Source organism: Daphnia pulicaria, chromosome 8 (assembly GCF_021234035.1).
Source record: "Daphnia pulicaria isolate SC F1-1A chromosome 8, SC_F0-13Bv2, whole genome shotgun sequence".
Lineage (NCBI taxonomy): Eukaryota > Metazoa > Arthropoda > Branchiopoda > Diplostraca > Daphniidae > Daphnia > Daphnia pulicaria.
In genome coordinates, this window is record NC_060920.1 from 8,607,112 (window position 1) to 8,623,582 (window position 16,471).

General features: G+C 42.3%; 1 protein-coding gene across 13 annotated transcripts in view; it reads left to right on the forward strand.

Annotated features, from left to right (window-relative positions):
- The window catches only part of LOC124310854 (tyrosine-protein phosphatase 99A-like), a 691,797-nt gene that overhangs the window by 38,839 nt on the left and 636,487 nt on the right, over nucleotides 1-16,471 (forward strand). For 12 of the 13 annotated variants that reach the window (XR_006909722.1, XR_006909730.1, XR_006909723.1 and 9 more), the window contains exons 1-2: nucleotides 16,230-16,248; nucleotides 16,345-16,452. Coding sequence is in view for 1 of the 13 variants with exons in the window: in XM_046774937.1 (XP_046630893.1) it covers nucleotides 8,087-8,210; nucleotides 9,328-9,509; nucleotides 10,328-10,518; nucleotides 10,605-10,719; nucleotides 11,238-11,429; nucleotides 11,494-11,707; nucleotides 11,776-11,842; nucleotides 11,909-12,199; nucleotides 12,272-12,437; nucleotides 12,525-12,704; nucleotides 12,839-13,053; nucleotides 13,120-13,245; nucleotides 13,318-13,504; nucleotides 13,585-13,802; nucleotides 13,874-14,192; nucleotides 14,259-14,551; nucleotides 14,630-15,187 (3,638 nt within the window). In the remaining 12 variants the exon portion in view is untranslated. Of the gene's footprint in view, nucleotides 1-8,086; nucleotides 8,211-9,327; nucleotides 9,510-10,327; nucleotides 10,519-10,604; nucleotides 10,720-11,237; nucleotides 11,430-11,493; nucleotides 11,708-11,775; nucleotides 11,843-11,908; nucleotides 12,200-12,271; nucleotides 12,438-12,524; nucleotides 12,705-12,838; nucleotides 13,054-13,119; nucleotides 13,246-13,317; nucleotides 13,505-13,584; nucleotides 13,803-13,873; nucleotides 14,193-14,258; nucleotides 14,552-14,629; nucleotides 16,249-16,344; nucleotides 16,453-16,471 lie in introns of those variants that run through there. The other variant, XM_046774937.1, reaches the window with a different exon arrangement.

A 16,471-nucleotide genomic window follows, 5' to 3' on the forward strand; every position in this document is an offset into this window, starting at 1 on the left:
GTCCATCAATTTCCGGTTGGGAAAATAAGAGCGGACAAGGAAGGAAGAAAAAAGAAAGAAATATAAAATACACAAAAAATTCCGTCGCCGACCAAAGTTTTTTCACTTGGAAAGATGGGCGACAATAAAAAAACGACGAAGAAGAAGAAGTAGAAGATATAAGAGAAATGTATTAATTCTCTTTTCCTTCCTTTTTCCTCTCGATAGATTTACATGCATGCATGTTTTACGACGGCCCGCCTATATGTATATACTATATAGTATTATACCCTATAGTATATTTCCAGGCAACCATATTAATATGCGCCCAGGCAACACACACAACTGTACACATATATATATCCATCTGTATATAGCTGCCGTCTTGTTGTTGTTGTTGTTGTTGCGCCATCCGCCTATACTAGGCGGAGAAACTGATCTTGTAGGGATCTCGTATATTCATAAGACGACAATAAAGAAATCCCCCTTAGGAAACGAATTTTTAGTGAGGGGGGAACTTATTTCTTATTTTGATTCAAGGAAGAAGAAGAAGAAGAATGTCCGGGCCTATTTTATTTATTCATTTGATTATATTCCGTGTGTGTGTGTGTGTGAGACTTCTCTCCACATCAAGAGTCTTGATGGCCGGGAAGAACTATATAGAGACGGACGCCAAGCTCTTAATATTATTATGATTATTATTATAGGGTAAAGGAGGAAAAGAGAGAGAGAGAGAGCAAAAAGGATAAGCAATTTCCATCTTCTTCTTTTTTCCTCCTGGACCCATCAAACCGCCCCCATTGATCCGAGCAGTTTTGATGGCAATCAAAAAATGGGAGAGAGATATGATGGCACAAGGACGACGACCATTACCTATCCACAGACGGCCATGTTTCGCCTTTCTATTCGGAGCACCGGTTCACCCCCCCATCAGTCCGTCTCGTTTTCCAATAAAGACCCAAGCGCAACTGCTGATCTGGTTTCTTTTTTCTTTCTTCTTACATTTTTTTGATGATGCCCGTCTTCTTTACAATTCATTTCCCCCCCTCCTTCATGTAGGGAAGACGATTGGCCCCCCCATCTCATTTTACACGGGCATCTTATTGTTGGGCGGACTCACCTAGACGGTCAAATGACGAGCTACATAAGCTCTTGAAAGTAAATCAATCCCCGCATCTTCTGCCGAGTAGATTTAAGAAGACAGTTTGATCATGAAGAAAGAAGAAGAAGAAGAGAAGATTGGAAACTTCCTGTTGTCGTCTCCCATTTCCCAGTTGGGCCTTTTAAAAAAGAGATTTGTTTCTTCCGGTATTTATTTTGAAAAAAAGAATTATTAGACCCGTGATTTTTCTTTTCATGCCCAGCAGCCAGCACCAAAGTGCATTAGATCAGGGCACGTTATTACATCACACACACATATCTTCTTTATAAGTAAATTTATAACTCGACAGACACTCTGGCACTCTTGGCACTAGACCATCATCATCAGCACCACCACTCCCGGCGGGAGGGCAAATGGCACCCATACATCACGGCCCAGCCAATATGTCTGATCGTAGGCTCCACATTTGTTTGATACTCGAGACCCACCGGATGATGGATGGCACACAAGAACAAGGAAAAAGAAGATTTTTCGGGTTGAATGTGACTCTCGTTGTCTCTAGGCTATATACAGAGGAGAGAGAAGAGCCCTATTGTTGCGCACAGCAAAATGAAAGACGGGCAACAAACATGGCAGGCCGGAGCGGGCCAGCAAACCTATATATATACGTATATTCGGGATGAGCTATGTTTCATTATTACTCGATCCTGTCTCTCTACACAGACGCTTCTTCTATATGTATAGAGAATATGTACAGTGCCCCCCCCCTCCGTTAATGTGAGGTACGAGAGGGAGTTGATGGGTGTAGGGGGCGAGACGGGGGAGATCGGCTTTCATAGTCCCGTTGGACGTTCCAGCCTCAGCGCTCTGCAATGAGATTACACATTAGTTTTTCGTTTCCTATCATAGGTCCTCTATATTTATGTCATAATAATAACCCTCTCCCTCTCACCAGGACGACGGAAGGAGAGAGATGCCTGTCGTCGTCGTCGACCTTTAGATATTTTTTCGTCTGCGACTCTATATAGGCCAGCTATAGGCCAAGCTACTGCGCTGTATACATATTACACACACAGAGGCGGAGAGAGTCTGGTTATTATTATTACCTTATGAGAGATATATCTGGCGAATGGAATGGTTGGCTGCTGCTCTCTACATCCTTATCAAATTCCTGGCTCCGAAATATTCATCTTCTAGTAGTACTTTTCCCTCGTAGATACTATAACGTGGATCAAAAACGACTCGATTCTTAAGTGATATGTGATGAACCACAGGGGTAAAAAGGGCTATATAGATATATAGCATATATTGTACATTCCGTCGCCGGTCGTTTATTTTTCCTCTTCCGTCGATGGATGCTTTTTTTTTTTTTTGAGAACGCCGCGAGCGGGAGGCGCGCGTATATGTTTTTATATACGTCGAGTCGTAAATTTCATTTTTTTTTTCTTCTTCTTCTTTTTACCCAATGGAACGTGAGAGGCCACAGTGAGAGTTTTGGCTTTGCATCGTACACATAAAAACTTTTTTTTTTCTTTTTCATTCCAATAAAACTCCGTCCCGCTTGTTTAGACAAACGATCACGGCCGAAAAAAAGAAAAAATTTTTGGTCTGCCGCGGTTCGTTTTTATTTTTTATTTTTTACTACGAGGGAGCGACTCTGCGGCGGCGGCGGATGGTCATCCAATCCATCAAATCATTTTAGTTTTCCTTTTTTTTTTTCCTCTCCAAAATCGATTTGAATTATTTAAATTTTGGCGCCCGAATTTTTTTGTTTTTTGTTTTTTGGTGTTGCCAATCATCAGCTGATTTGCGTTCTCCCGCGGTTTTTCCTTCTTATAGACCGCCGTACGTGTCTGCGGGATTGTCGGGCAATGAAAACTCGAGTGCGGCTTACATCATTTCGTGACGTTTTCTTTTTTTTCTTTTTTTCTTTTTGGGTTGTTGTCTGAAATGTTTGGGTGTCTCAGTCCTTTTTTTTTTGCCCTTGGATGTCGAATAAGGAAAGGGGACCAATTAAATATGTAGCCGACGGCTTTTTTTTTCTCTCTTCAATGGCTTTGCTCCCGGTGCTGCACTGGCACGCGGCCGCGATGCTGCGGCCGCACGCACCATAAAACACGACCGAAAAAAGAAAGAAAGAAAGAAAGAAAATAAATAAATATATTTAAGCCGCAGCCACAGTCAGAGCGTGCGCGCACCCTAATGACGATGACGATCTCTCCGAGCTAGACCATCCGAATTTTTTGGCTTTTTCTTATTTATTCCGGAGACGGTTGATCCCGCGCCAGTCCCGCGAGAGCTTATAGACGTACCCCTCAACTCTTTTATAACCCTTCTTCTTCTTTCTATCTTTTCTTTCTTTGGAAGACAAAATGAATACATTCGTATTTAAAGCTATAGATTTTCTCCTTCTAATAATTTAACGAAGGGGAATTCTTCATTTGACTAACGACGGAAACCAACCCAAACCAAACGATGAGAGAGAAGGAAGCGACTGAAGGATGGAAGCCATTCTTCTCATCAGACGGCCGAGTTCTTCCTCCTCTTCTCTGACTTCATTTTCATGTGAGAGTTGAGATTATGCATAAATAATCAGCGCGCGTATAGAGACTTTTTTTTTGATTTCCCGGCCGAGCCCCCATCACCGATTATATTTCTCCTTTTAGAAGACGGTTGCCTCACACACAATCACAGCACACAAAAGGGCCCAAGTGATTTGTTGTTGCGGTGGTTGTGTGTGTGTGCCGGGGCCCCGTTGCGGGTTGTTGCCATCGGCGTATGCGCGCACACATCTGATCGGTCACGCTCAATTATGCGCTCGCAGGTATATAGATTTCCTAATGGCGCTCATTTCACGTCCTAACAATAGGAGAAACAACAACAAAGAACGTCGCTGTCGATCGCCTGACTCGAACAATAATAATACCACCACTACAATAATGATAATAAGAAATTCATAATTTATGGATTTCTTTTTCTTTTTCCACGAAAGAATTCGCTTAATTATTTTCGGCAGCGGATAAATAGTTAGTCGGGTTAGTTATTTATCGGGTTCGATCATCCGATTCCAAACTGCAGAGACAAACGAGACAATGGAGTCGAGTCAATTCATACTGGGCGCCTCACACCCGATATTATAAAGCGCACGCGAGTGAGCTGGCGCAGCGGCAGCACAAATCAGACAATCAACCAGAAATACACACACACACAAACAGAGTTGAACAAAGATAAAAAAAAAAAGAAGCCAGTTATACAAAACCCGCTACAATACCGTGAAATTTTCGGGTGGAAAAAAGAAAGAAAAAATGGGGTCGTCTGTTGATTTCTCATGACCCGCTCAGCTGCTGGGCCTGAAAGGAAAAAAGATTATACGCGCGCTTGTATAATGAAATCATCTGCTATCACAAGAGGCCTGAATTGTCTACAACAGCTAGAAGAGAAAAAGAGAGCGGCAAACGAGGTCGTTATGTTCACACGTTGGGCCAAGAACAGCAGGAATATGACGACACATTCCCGTTTTTCTGAATCTTTTTTTAAAAAAGAAAAAAGAAATTTTGAATTCAAGAGATATGAAGCGGATGTCTAATAAGAACTCCCCCCCTACAACTATGCACACGACGGTAGTGTACACACACACACATAGAGATAGAGGTTGTGTATTCTAAACGGGACACGGTCGAGAGTCGAGAGGTTAAGGAGATCGCATCCTATAGCTATTCCCGTTTTTCTTCTTCTTCTTTTCTGTTTCTGAATGTCTGCAGCTCACAGCACAGCACAGCCCCGTTTTGAGTTGACGACACACGACCCCAATTCGGTGGGGGGGTTCCAGTCCTGAATGGGCTGACGCCGAAATGTATGATGAGATGAAAATGCACAAAAGGGCGACTGCTGCTGCTGCTGCAACCAGCACCGAGTGCAAAGAGCCAAGCCATCTACGTACATACGTATACGCAAACATATCTTTGTACCAAAAGATATCTGTCAACTGCAGACGTTCATTTCGACTACAAAATGGAAAGGGGGGAGAAACGTTTTCTTCTTTTCAAAAGAGCCCAGCCAGAAGAAGAAGAAGAAACTGGGCAACACAGTGACGCAAGTTGTGAGGGACTTGCAGGAGCAAGCGTGGCACTGTCTTTGACAGCAATAAGTATGTACAGCTAGAACGACACATTTTCTCCGACTACAGAAGCTATTCAGTGACGGCTGCTGCTGCTGCTGGGCGTAAGGACTGGCGCTGTGAGAAGGAAGAAAAAGGAGAGGCGCAAGTATATTTTCTGTGTAGAAAAAAAAGAATCGAGTTGTTACATGGCGACATGTTTGTCTCGGTGTTGGCGTTGAGGTATTAGCACGTCATCCATCACGTCGAGCGGGGACTCCTCTCCTCTCAGCGCAGACGTGGATTTATATACACACACAAGTTTGGCTGGGTGACTTTTATTTTTTTTATTCCATGGTTGCCTTCATTATTCATCGCGTCGACTTATTTTCTCTTCTTCCGTCACGACGAAATTAAAAAAAAAAAAGAGGCTTAATATTATCCCGTGTTTGTTTTTTAATGGGACTGCAATAGTCCCATCCGTATTTATAGATGTAATACAGGTAGTGTGTAAATTGGCTCTGCCAGGCCTGGAAAATCTCGGCGGATCCATTTCAGATCCACCCACTCCATCTCCCCCCATTATATGGCAGTAGTGAGAGAGAGATCCTTATTCTCTTCATCTTTCTCTCTCTCTATATATATGCTATATATAAAACAAGCAAAACAAAGAGCCCGTCGTTATTATACGGAGACCCTCCCCGTTGGGTATATCTAACGAAACGAATGGGGATGGATACTATTACTATTTATTGATGTTTGTCTGCCGTATCATCTCCGATTTCTTCGCTTTTTTTTCTTGATTCCTTTTCGGTGTTTTACCTTTTTCTATTTTTTCGGGGCGGACAAGAAACAAACAACAACAACAACAACCGAAACTGAATTCAACGGCCTATATATAGGAGAGGGTGGAAGGATGGGGCGGAGAAAAGATAAACGACGCCAATGAAAAATTGGAAACAAAACAAATAAATAAATGGATACAAGAATCTCGAGCCAATTTAGACTCAATGATGTGTACTATATTTTTTATTTTTTGATGATGATCCTAGTGCTGCTCATCTCTTCCTTTGTAAAAATAAATAAAGGGGCGTGTGAAATGGGCACGCAGAAATCCAGTTTAAACTCCATTATTGTTTGACGGCTCACTTTCTCTCCCATATAGCAAACAGGATCATCGTCGACAATCTTTTCTGTGTTGAAGGATGGATCGATAGTTCTCGGAACTCTCTTTTTATTTATTCTTTCTTATTTTGGCCAGTCGTGAATCAAGGGGGTTGGCAGCAGCCGCCGAGCAGGTCCCCCCACAGCGATAGGTCAAACGTTCCATGTAATAGCGAAGGAGGTGCGGGGGCGGGCACTGAGAGACTGATGCCCCGCCAGCAACTTTCCCTCCGACGCAAAAGAAATTGATGATTTTCTTTTTTCGATCTACTCGACTAAGGAAATTGACAAATGTCAGGTACATGGTATACATCACTGAAGAATGGATGATGGAAACTTGTCTGAGGGGGTTCAACCCAGGGGGATCATTGGCCATCATCATCATCATCGTCTCTCATGTGACGTTCGCTGGAACTTGATATAATAATGTAATAATGCTCGACGGCCCATTGATTGATGGTATATAGACGCGGTTTGATGATGTTTTCGACGGCATCACCTTGACGACGTAAACAATCTCTTTCCACTAAGAGAGACGGCCCGTCCCTATATGAAAAGGTGTGTGCAGAGTGGAGGAAGTGTATATAGGGAAATCCACTTGCCGCTCTGGATTTCCATTATCGGAACTCTCTCCTTTTTTTTGACCCTCTCTTCGCTTCATTGTTGGATTGTCAAATTGAATCAGAAATATAGTACAACCTCCTCGTCTCTTTCTCCCCCCACCGGTTTCCTGATGGAATCCTGATGAATTGGCTGCCCAGCACAAAGTCTGACAAATAGTTCAGAGGTTTTCGTGTAGGCCTTTTTACTCCCTTCCAGGATGTTCTTATCCAACATTCACAAATACACGGACACACACAGTGTGTATTTGTATGTGTAGCTGAATACAATAATCGATTACTCACTGGCTGCCTTTTCAACAAGTTCTCTGACCTTTTAGATGCATCCTCCCCCCTCGATTCCATTTTCCCTTGTAAAAAAACTTGTTGTCCGGCCGGAAGAAAAGAAAAATCGTTCAGTGTTAACATCAGGAGATTGGATTTATGTAGACCGTGGAGATTGTGTCCCTCTCTTATGTACATAGTACAATAAGGATAGCCAGTCGCATTTCCTATAGTTGCTGAACATTTTTTTTTTTTTTTTCATTTTCGTCTAATGCCTTTAGGCTTCTAGACCGAAAAAAACATGACATAACATTTGATTTCCAAATTTAGTTGAAAGCTTCTTCTTTTTCTCTCTTTCTATTTTCAATGACTCATGTAACTGGACAGAGGCCTTTCAAGTAAATCGTCCGAAGTCTACTGAACTTTTCTCTCTTTTTTTATTAAATCAAAAATTGAGCAAAGAAATGAAAGAAGAGAGACGGGCCAATCTGCGGGATTGAAACCTTTTTACATTTCTTTCCTAGAAAGAGAAAACCCCTTTTTGCGGTTTTTCCTCCTCGTCCACCCTTTTTATGGTGAACCGTGCCGAGCCATCATCCGTCGTGATGAAGATGGATAGCGAGTCAAGCGCTTTGATATGATCAAAGCGCAATCCCTAATTATTTGTGTGTTTTGGGCGTGTTTTTTTTATTCCCGGGGATGGAGGGGACGGACAGACGGACGGACCAAGAGATTCTTTTTCCGACTGTCTATATACCAACATGTTGTGTCTCTATCTCTGCATGTCTGTCTGGGTTATGTGTGCATAGGTCCGGGCACGTTCTAATTACAAGTATATGTCTTATAACACACACACAACAGATGTTCCTGATCCACCGGGCAGGCCGCTAATTATGGGCTTCACGTCCCGATCGGTCAACCTCTCCTGGGCGCCCAGTCTCAGTTCACACGGCAGTCCCATCAGCCATTACATCATCCATACCAGGTAATAAATGTTATGTTCCACCTTTCAGATATTTATGTGTGTTTAGATTTGTGTGTGTGTGTGTGTGTGTGTGCCCTCACAAACGGCATTCCATTACACGTTTCAACTGGCACCTATACGCCGTCTATGTAGGAGGAGGAAATGCTATAAGATATACACACCCCCAGGGGGCCTGTATCCATCTCTGCGCATAATATGTCCCGGGAATTTATTTATTTTTATTGGCGCTGAACACAAAACCTTCCGCTTATATTTATAATATGTGGTCGCCATGTTTTTTCGAAAAAATTATTTTTATCCTTTTTTATTTTTTAAAAAATGATCAATAACAAGGTAAAAAAAAAAAATCTACCGAATAGCAGCGCTCATCTTGTCAATCGACAATTTATGGCCGTTTTCCCTCCCCTTCCTGTATTTTTTATTTTCATTTTTCTCAAGTTTTTAAAAAGATCTCCAATGTTTGTATCGAGTGATTGAAACGTTTCCAACATCAAGTCAGGTGAAAAAGGGAGACAAAAAGAGGGAGGGAATTTCTCTGTAAAATACATGAATTTCGTTTTCCCCGTATAGGTACGAACGACGTCTAGCCCAGACGACGAGCGGTCCGGGAAAATATTTGTTAAGTTACGGTTGTCAGTTTTGATTATAATCGTTATAGGTTCCGCTCGATCCATCTCCATTCAGCCCGTTTCTCTCCAATCTCTAGTCTCTACACAGTCTGCGCTGGGATTGCCCAGCGCAGTGCACACACACACATATTCCGACTATTATAGACATGTACACATTGGAAGAGAAAGAAGCTAGGCAAGAAGATGTATAACTGGCGACTAGATCAAAAGAATGTAACGGCTTCATTTGTTCACTTGAACGGTTCCCCCCGATTTTTCTTCGACCCCCTTTGATATTTTCTTCTTGAAAAAAAAATTCCCCCACCACCTGAATGGCCGCCCATGCGTTGAAAAACATGTCAATCCCAGGGAAATTCAATAATTCTATCCGACCGTGTCTGGCGGATGTGCTAATCGATTGGAAAGGAAAAGAATAAAAAATGTTCCGTTTTTGGAAAAATATTTTCTAGGAATTTTTAAAAAAATGTTTTTGATTCAAATTTTTACAGAGTTGGCGAAGAAGGCGAATGGGATGTGCAGAACGCCCTGGTGACATTGACGAATGCGACTAGTTCGCAGGTTATCGGGCTGCTGCCTTACACTGTCTACAGCTTCCGCGTTGTGGCCATCAATTCGCTTGGGCCGAGCACGCCCAGCCGGGAATCCTATTACATGGTGACACTCCGAGAAGGTATTTCTATATATATATATATACTATATCATTTCTAATCGGTGTATAGTCTATTAAATACTATAAGCCCCAAAACTATTGAGCCAAATGTTTGAAATTCTTGGGTGTTTGCTAAGTTGTAGTCTCGGTCTGGTTCAGAGTCGCTTGCTGCAAATATCCATCAGCGATATTGAAATCCCTAATATGTTTTAGGCGTGGGTCTATATGTCAACATTTGCGGGGGTCCCGAAATCCAATTTCGTTAAACGAAAAGAAGAAAAAAAAAACAAACAAAAAAGTTCAAGGAAAGAAACAATGGAGTTAATCGCTCTCAGAACACAACATAAATCAGTCGTTGATCCCAAACTTAAATCTTTTATTGCTTGTAAAACCAAACGTGGAACTGAATTTTACGACGGCGAATAAAAAAAAGAAAAGAAATAAGAAAAATCTGCGCTTTTCGAATTGTTTGGAATCGTCAACAACGTGGCACCAGCGAATGTTTTTACCAGCTCTGTGCTTTTTCGGGGACTTACTAAGTTACTAACCTTGTATACGTAAGTATATGTGTAGACACGCAGTGATTTATTATTCAATGGAGCTCTCAATATTGTTGACGACGCGTAGAGGAATGTTTGCGCGCTCTGGCTACTGCAAAAGTGTACACATTAAATGATGTATACACACACATATATGTATTATGTACACATATATGTATTCCCAGTTCTTTTTGGGCGTATATCCGGACAATTGTTTACGAGAGTGATCAATCAGTCGTGTGGATACGGTTGTTGTTGTTGTTCTCGTCTTGATTTCTTCTTTTGCTTTGGCTTTGACAGTTCCTGACGGCAAGCCGCAAGTGACGTCGGCCCACAACTCGAGCTCGACGTCGATCTATCTCAACTGGAAGCCGCCGCCGAAATCCAGCATTCACGGCGAATTTCTCGGATACCGACTGGCTTACAAGCCACGCGACGACACCAGTCCCGAATCGGTCCAGGAGATTTTCCTCAGGGATCCCAGCATCGAAGTATGTGTTTATACATTTCTATTTCCAACTGCCGTATTCTTTGAATTAACGTGAATTATTTGGTTGTTTTGTCGTTTCAATCTCAGAGCCATGCTATTCAAGGCTTGCAGACGTTCACGCAGTACATGATTTCGCTCCAAGTGTTTAATCCGGAAGGATTGGGGCCAAGTTCCACCGTAATCGTCATGACCGACGAAGGAGGTAACTTATTTTTTCTTTTTTTTCTTTGACTTTTCCAAGTCGTCCCACCTGGTTTTGAAATGTATTAGACCGTGCGCTGTCATCATCAATCAATCATCAACCGGTTCTGGTTGGTGTCAGCCCGCTAGATGGCTGCACGGAACGAAAGCATCAGAAAAGTTTGTCTGGCAGGGCAGGAAGTTGTGTCTTGTGTCTTTATTGTCTAGAATCAAAAGGGAATTTTCTGGGGTAAAACAGTTTTTAGAGTAAGCTTAGAAGATGAGTCAAAAGCGTTTTACGCTCTTGATCTCTCTCATCATCTGCCAAGTCGTTTTTCTCAACGTGTTTGTGTTTGGTGAATCAGAAACTAAAGTTGAGGGTAAGCTTGATGGAGAGAACCCCAGTGATTTTGTTGTCTGTGTACCCTCTAGCATTACGGCCTTATCGGTCATGAACTCCCGTCAGTTTCGGGTGTCCTCATAATCCCAATACGTTGGCTTAATGAAACTTCCTCTTCTCTCATTTGATGTTGCTTCTAGTTCCCGGAAAACCTCTGAATGTATCAATTGGCGATGTTAATGATTCCACTATTGCCCTCAGCTGGTCTGAGCCGGAAAATCCAAATGGGCTCATCAAAGGCTATCGAATCTATTTCATGAGGAAGAATTTCACTGATGTCCAGACAGTCCGTAATGGAGAAAAATTTCAGAAGTTTATTCTGACTGACCTAGGTAAGTTGACTTGAATGCTGGTTCAACAAAGTGATAATTTTATAATCTGTGACCCTCTTTATAGAATCCTACATGGAATACAAACTTTGGCTGAAAGCTTTTACTTGGAAACACGAGGGTGAACCATCTGAACCAATTATTGTTCAGACTGATGTTCGTGGACCAAGTGCTCCTCGTATTGCCAACCTAACCTGTCACAATGCAGACACACTGTTCTTACAGTGGCACAGACCATCTATCTACAACAAATCTATTGATTTGTATTACATTTACTACAGGTATGGTGTTTAACATTTTTTGTAACTGGGAAACAGAGCCAAAATACTTATTTCTTTATGGTTTGTAGGAGAGAAGATGCATGGGATTTTGAAGAATTGGCTGTGGCAACCACAACTGATCGCCTGGATCACATGGTAAACCAAACATTTCCGGGAAAATCTCTTCATGAAACTTAATGAATATTTTGTTTTTCCTCCTAGATGTTCCTTCCTAATCTAACGACGAATGTGATGTACGAAGTGAAGATTCGAGGAGCTACTCGAAGTCTCTTTTCGCCCTCTAAAATCTACCCTGGTCTTTTCTCGGAATCCCGCAAGATTTTTGTTGCTCTCGACTGCGATCGGCTTTCTCTGTCTCATGTTCAGAGCGGAAGCGAGATTTTCAGTCAGGATATCGAGTTAAGCGCGGGCGTGGTTGCTGCCATGGTTTGCGCGTCATTTGCGATACTTCTCTTAGTATTGGCATTTGTCCTTTGGCGGAAATATTTTCAGGTACGAATGATAGTTTGTTTATTGTACTCAAGTAGTTCAGTTTTTCAACTTCTGCCATATTATTATTTACAGGCTGCTTACTATTATCTTGATGATGGGCCTCCCACAACACCCCCGCTCAACCAGCCAGCGTGGGATGGTGGTGAACCTCCAACGCACAATAACATGACCGTAATCGTCGATGACGATTCAGACTTTGCTGAAAGTAAAAATAAGGAATATGGCGTCAATGCCAAAGGTATGCGGAAAGCTTTCAACGGCTGCATTAGTCGCTTGCATACTTTTGAATGAATGCTAATAATTTCTTCATTCTCCCACATTCCAGGGCCCATTCCAGTGCCGCTTTTCCCCCAACATGTGGCGACGCTGCATGCTGACGGTGACATTGGGTTCTCAAAAGAATATGAATTTGTTCAAAACGCTTCTTTCCAAGGAGAACTAAATTCTGAGCATTCAATGAATGAGGATAACAAGAATAAGAACCGTTACTTGAATATTGTTGCATGTAAGTTGTACTCTCCGCACATTGTGCTTCTTTTTCTGGTCTTTTGAATTTATTCTTATTTTTATGATTATGATTATTGAATTTATTATTTATTTGTTCGTTATTTAACAATCGGATTTTGCTGTTGTTCACAGACGATCACTCCCGGGTTCAATTGAGGCCTTTACCAGGCCAGAAAAAGTCAACGGATTACATAAACGCTAATTACATCGATGGCTTTCAGCAATGCAGAGGTTATATTGGAACGCAAGGGCCACTACCGTCCACTTTTGACGCTTTTTGGAGAATGATTTGGGAACAGAGGGTAGCTGTTATCGTTATGATTACCAACCTAGTGGAACGCGGACGAGTAAGTGTTTTAATCATACGAAAGCGCAAAGAAAAATAAATCATTTATTAATATTTTCCCAAACAGAGAAAATGTGATATGTACTGGCCCAAAGAAGGGGTGGAAACTCACGGAGTTATTCAAGTCAAATTAGTCAACGAAGACGCCAGAGCCACCTACACAATCCGGACCTTTTCGATTAAGCATCTGAAGGTATTTATAGTTTTGGCAAATTTTATGGCCTTGAGTGTCAACAACAACAAAAAAACGTATTCTAAATAACAGTTGAAGAAGAAGAAATCTCAGAGTGCAGAGCGAGTCGTCCTCCAGTTTCACTACACCAACTGGCCCGATCACGGCACTCCGGAACATCCGCTGCCTATTTTGAGCTTTGTTCGTCAATCGGCAGCAGCTAATCCGATTGGAGCTGGGCCAATCATCGTCCACTGCAGCGCCGGAGTTGGACGTACTGGTATGTCAAACTGTCCTTTTAAAAAATGAGTCAATTTTTAGATCCCGGAAATCAACGCCCCTTTTTTTCCTCATTTCCAGGAACGTACATAGTGTTGGATGCTATGTTAAAACAAATCGAATGTAAAAATGAAATAAATATTCGCGGCTTTTTGTGTCACATCCGCAATCAGCGCAACTTTCTCGTCCAAACCGAAGAGCAATACATATTCATCCACGATGCTCTGCTAGAAGCAATTCAAGCTGGAAATACGAATGTCCACAGCAGTCAATTGACTCGATATCTCCAGCTTCTCCAAGTAATATTCATTTTGATAAAACTGGAAGCGAAACAAGATCTTAATTCCATTTTATTTGTCCTGTTTTTCAGAGCGGTTTGCCGGCTTCGCTCTTGTCAGACAAGATTATAGGAAGTAATTCGACTGCGAGTACACTAGACACGACCACTACAACCATGACGATGAATTCCATTGGCAGCCAAGAAGATTTGTGGCTGTTGCTCGATCATCAGTTCCACCTGGTGACCAATTTTCTGGTCCAAGATTTTCACCTTTCATCTGCCGTGAAAAATTGCAACGTCCATAAAAACCGCAACGCTGCACTTGTATCCGTGGAAAGTGCCAGAGTTTATCTTACACCAAAGCCGGGAGTTGAAGGGAGCGATTACATCAATGCGACATGGTTACAAGGTATATTTTTTCACTTTACAAACTGTTTCTCGATAAATGTGCTCATACTATAAATTTGTTTTGCAGGGTATCAAAAATTAAAAGAGTTCATCGTTACTCAGCATCCGCTGGAGGCAACAGTGAGCGACTTTTGGCAGATGGTCTGGGATCATAATTCGCAAACGGTCGTTGTCCTCTCAGACACAGCAGACGACGATTTTCAAGTGTTTTGGCCGCTAAAGCAGGCGGATGTGGAATTTGAAAACTTTCGCGTCCGGTTTATTGACGAACATAAAATTCAATTGCCAGCAGTTGGCAACCATCCGGCACATCCTGATGAGTACGTGACCCAGATTGAAGTTGCCGCTCAGTCTCTACAGGTAATAACATATTGGACAATCATTTTCCACAAAACACTTTCTAATGTACTTATTGCTTCCGTTCACTTTTATTCATAGGATGATTATGAACTGCGGGTGCGCATCTTTTACTGCCCCAGCTGGCCGTATCGTGGTGCCGCCAACCCAGACCTGGCTGCCCTGTTCCGTCTGCCTAAATTAGTGATTGATTCACACCAGCAGTATCAGAACGGGCCCGTAGTAGTCGTCGACCGTTTTGGTGGTACAGAAGCAGCCACGCTTTGTGCGTTGACGACGTTGGTGCAGCAGCTATCTCGTGACCAGCACGTCGATGTCTACATGTACGCCAAGTTGTACCACAGTAAGCGACCCAACGTGTGGCCTTCGCGGGACGACTACATGTTTCTGTACCGCTGCGTCGAGGCCCTGCACCATCACTTGCCCGTGCCACCCTCCACTCCGCCAACGCTCCATACTTCCTTCAGCTTGCCACTGCAACTCAATGGCTATGCTGGCGGCGGTATTGGTGACACGGTGAGTTTGACGTCACTTCCGCCATTGTGCACCACTCCGAGCACGACCAGCCCCAATGGGGACGTCGTTTGTTTCAGAATACCACCGGATGGTATGGAGCAAGAAATGGTGGACGTCGTGTGAAACTTTGCCAATGCCAAGGAGAGGTTCTTTCTTCTTCGGCGGTTTCGTCTCTCGTTCGCCACGTTGACGAGTGCCAAAAAATGGGTGCAACACCAGTGAGTGCAAGACTGCTGCTAAAGTATTCGTCCCTTGCTCCCTTTATATACTCCCTCTTTGTGTCCCTTTTTTTTCGTTCCCTTCTGTGTATTTTTTTTTTGTTCTTTTCGTTCGTCTCTAGTCAAACATCTGCACAATTTTCTTTTAAGAAGGAAATCACATCGGTTTTACAATCATATTCTTTTCTTTTCCCTTTCTGCGCAATTCCATTTATTCTTCGGATTGGGAAGAATCCAATTGACAGGTTAAGATTGTTATGACAATTTTCAACAGTGTATGAATGGGATGGGATCAAGGGTAATTCATTACCGAAGACTATTGTAGGTTGAGTTGAATATTATCAAATGTATCTCAGGCTCAAATGAATTCGCACTTTGTAACGATCTCCGATTGACAAAATTAGACAAATTCTTCTTCCTCTTTATTTTGCTTTTCTTTGTGTGTCTCACTGTACTGTCCTGTCCCTCGAAACCTTCGTCGCGCATTTCATTGCATTATATATTTATATAAATAATACGCATCCATGTACAATGATGTGTCCGTGCATTTTTCTGCAGCTCGTTCACCTTTGTTTCCTCTGTATGGTGGCAAAATATTTCGAACTCGTCTTTAATTAGACACCAAATATATGGCTAAGTGCAGCTTTATTTCTGCATTTTCTACATCATTGAGTTCTAATAATTAAGCTGGATCGCCAGTTTATAATTACTCAGTAGTTTCGGATGTGTGACGTTCAGGCCAGCGATATTGAGGCCAGTCCCCGGACACTGGCGGAGTTCTTATGTCTTTGGAGTTCTACGGTCGCCATAGGCCATACCAAAGTAAATTGCGTTTTGGACTTGGGGTGTCTGAGGTGTCCAATAGATGACATAGGCGTCGTCGTTTTCATGTGATGGCGGATTGTTGTGTGAGTGGTTGTCAAAAGTTTTCCTATTTTTCCATGAAAATTACCGATGAATTCATTAGTAAATTCAAGTTCGTTTCTGTGGAACTTGTTTGTGATGTGATTTATTCCGTATGTGTTCTGGATCAAATTCAAAATTCCTCAATCTAACTTGTAGGAAGTAACGGGAAAGAAAACAGTAGCATACAAGTAGTCTACCATCACTACCACCAACTCTTTTATTAAAAATCTTCGTTCTGCTGAATGCATCATGCAGTTAATATAGGTAAAAACCAATAATGTCC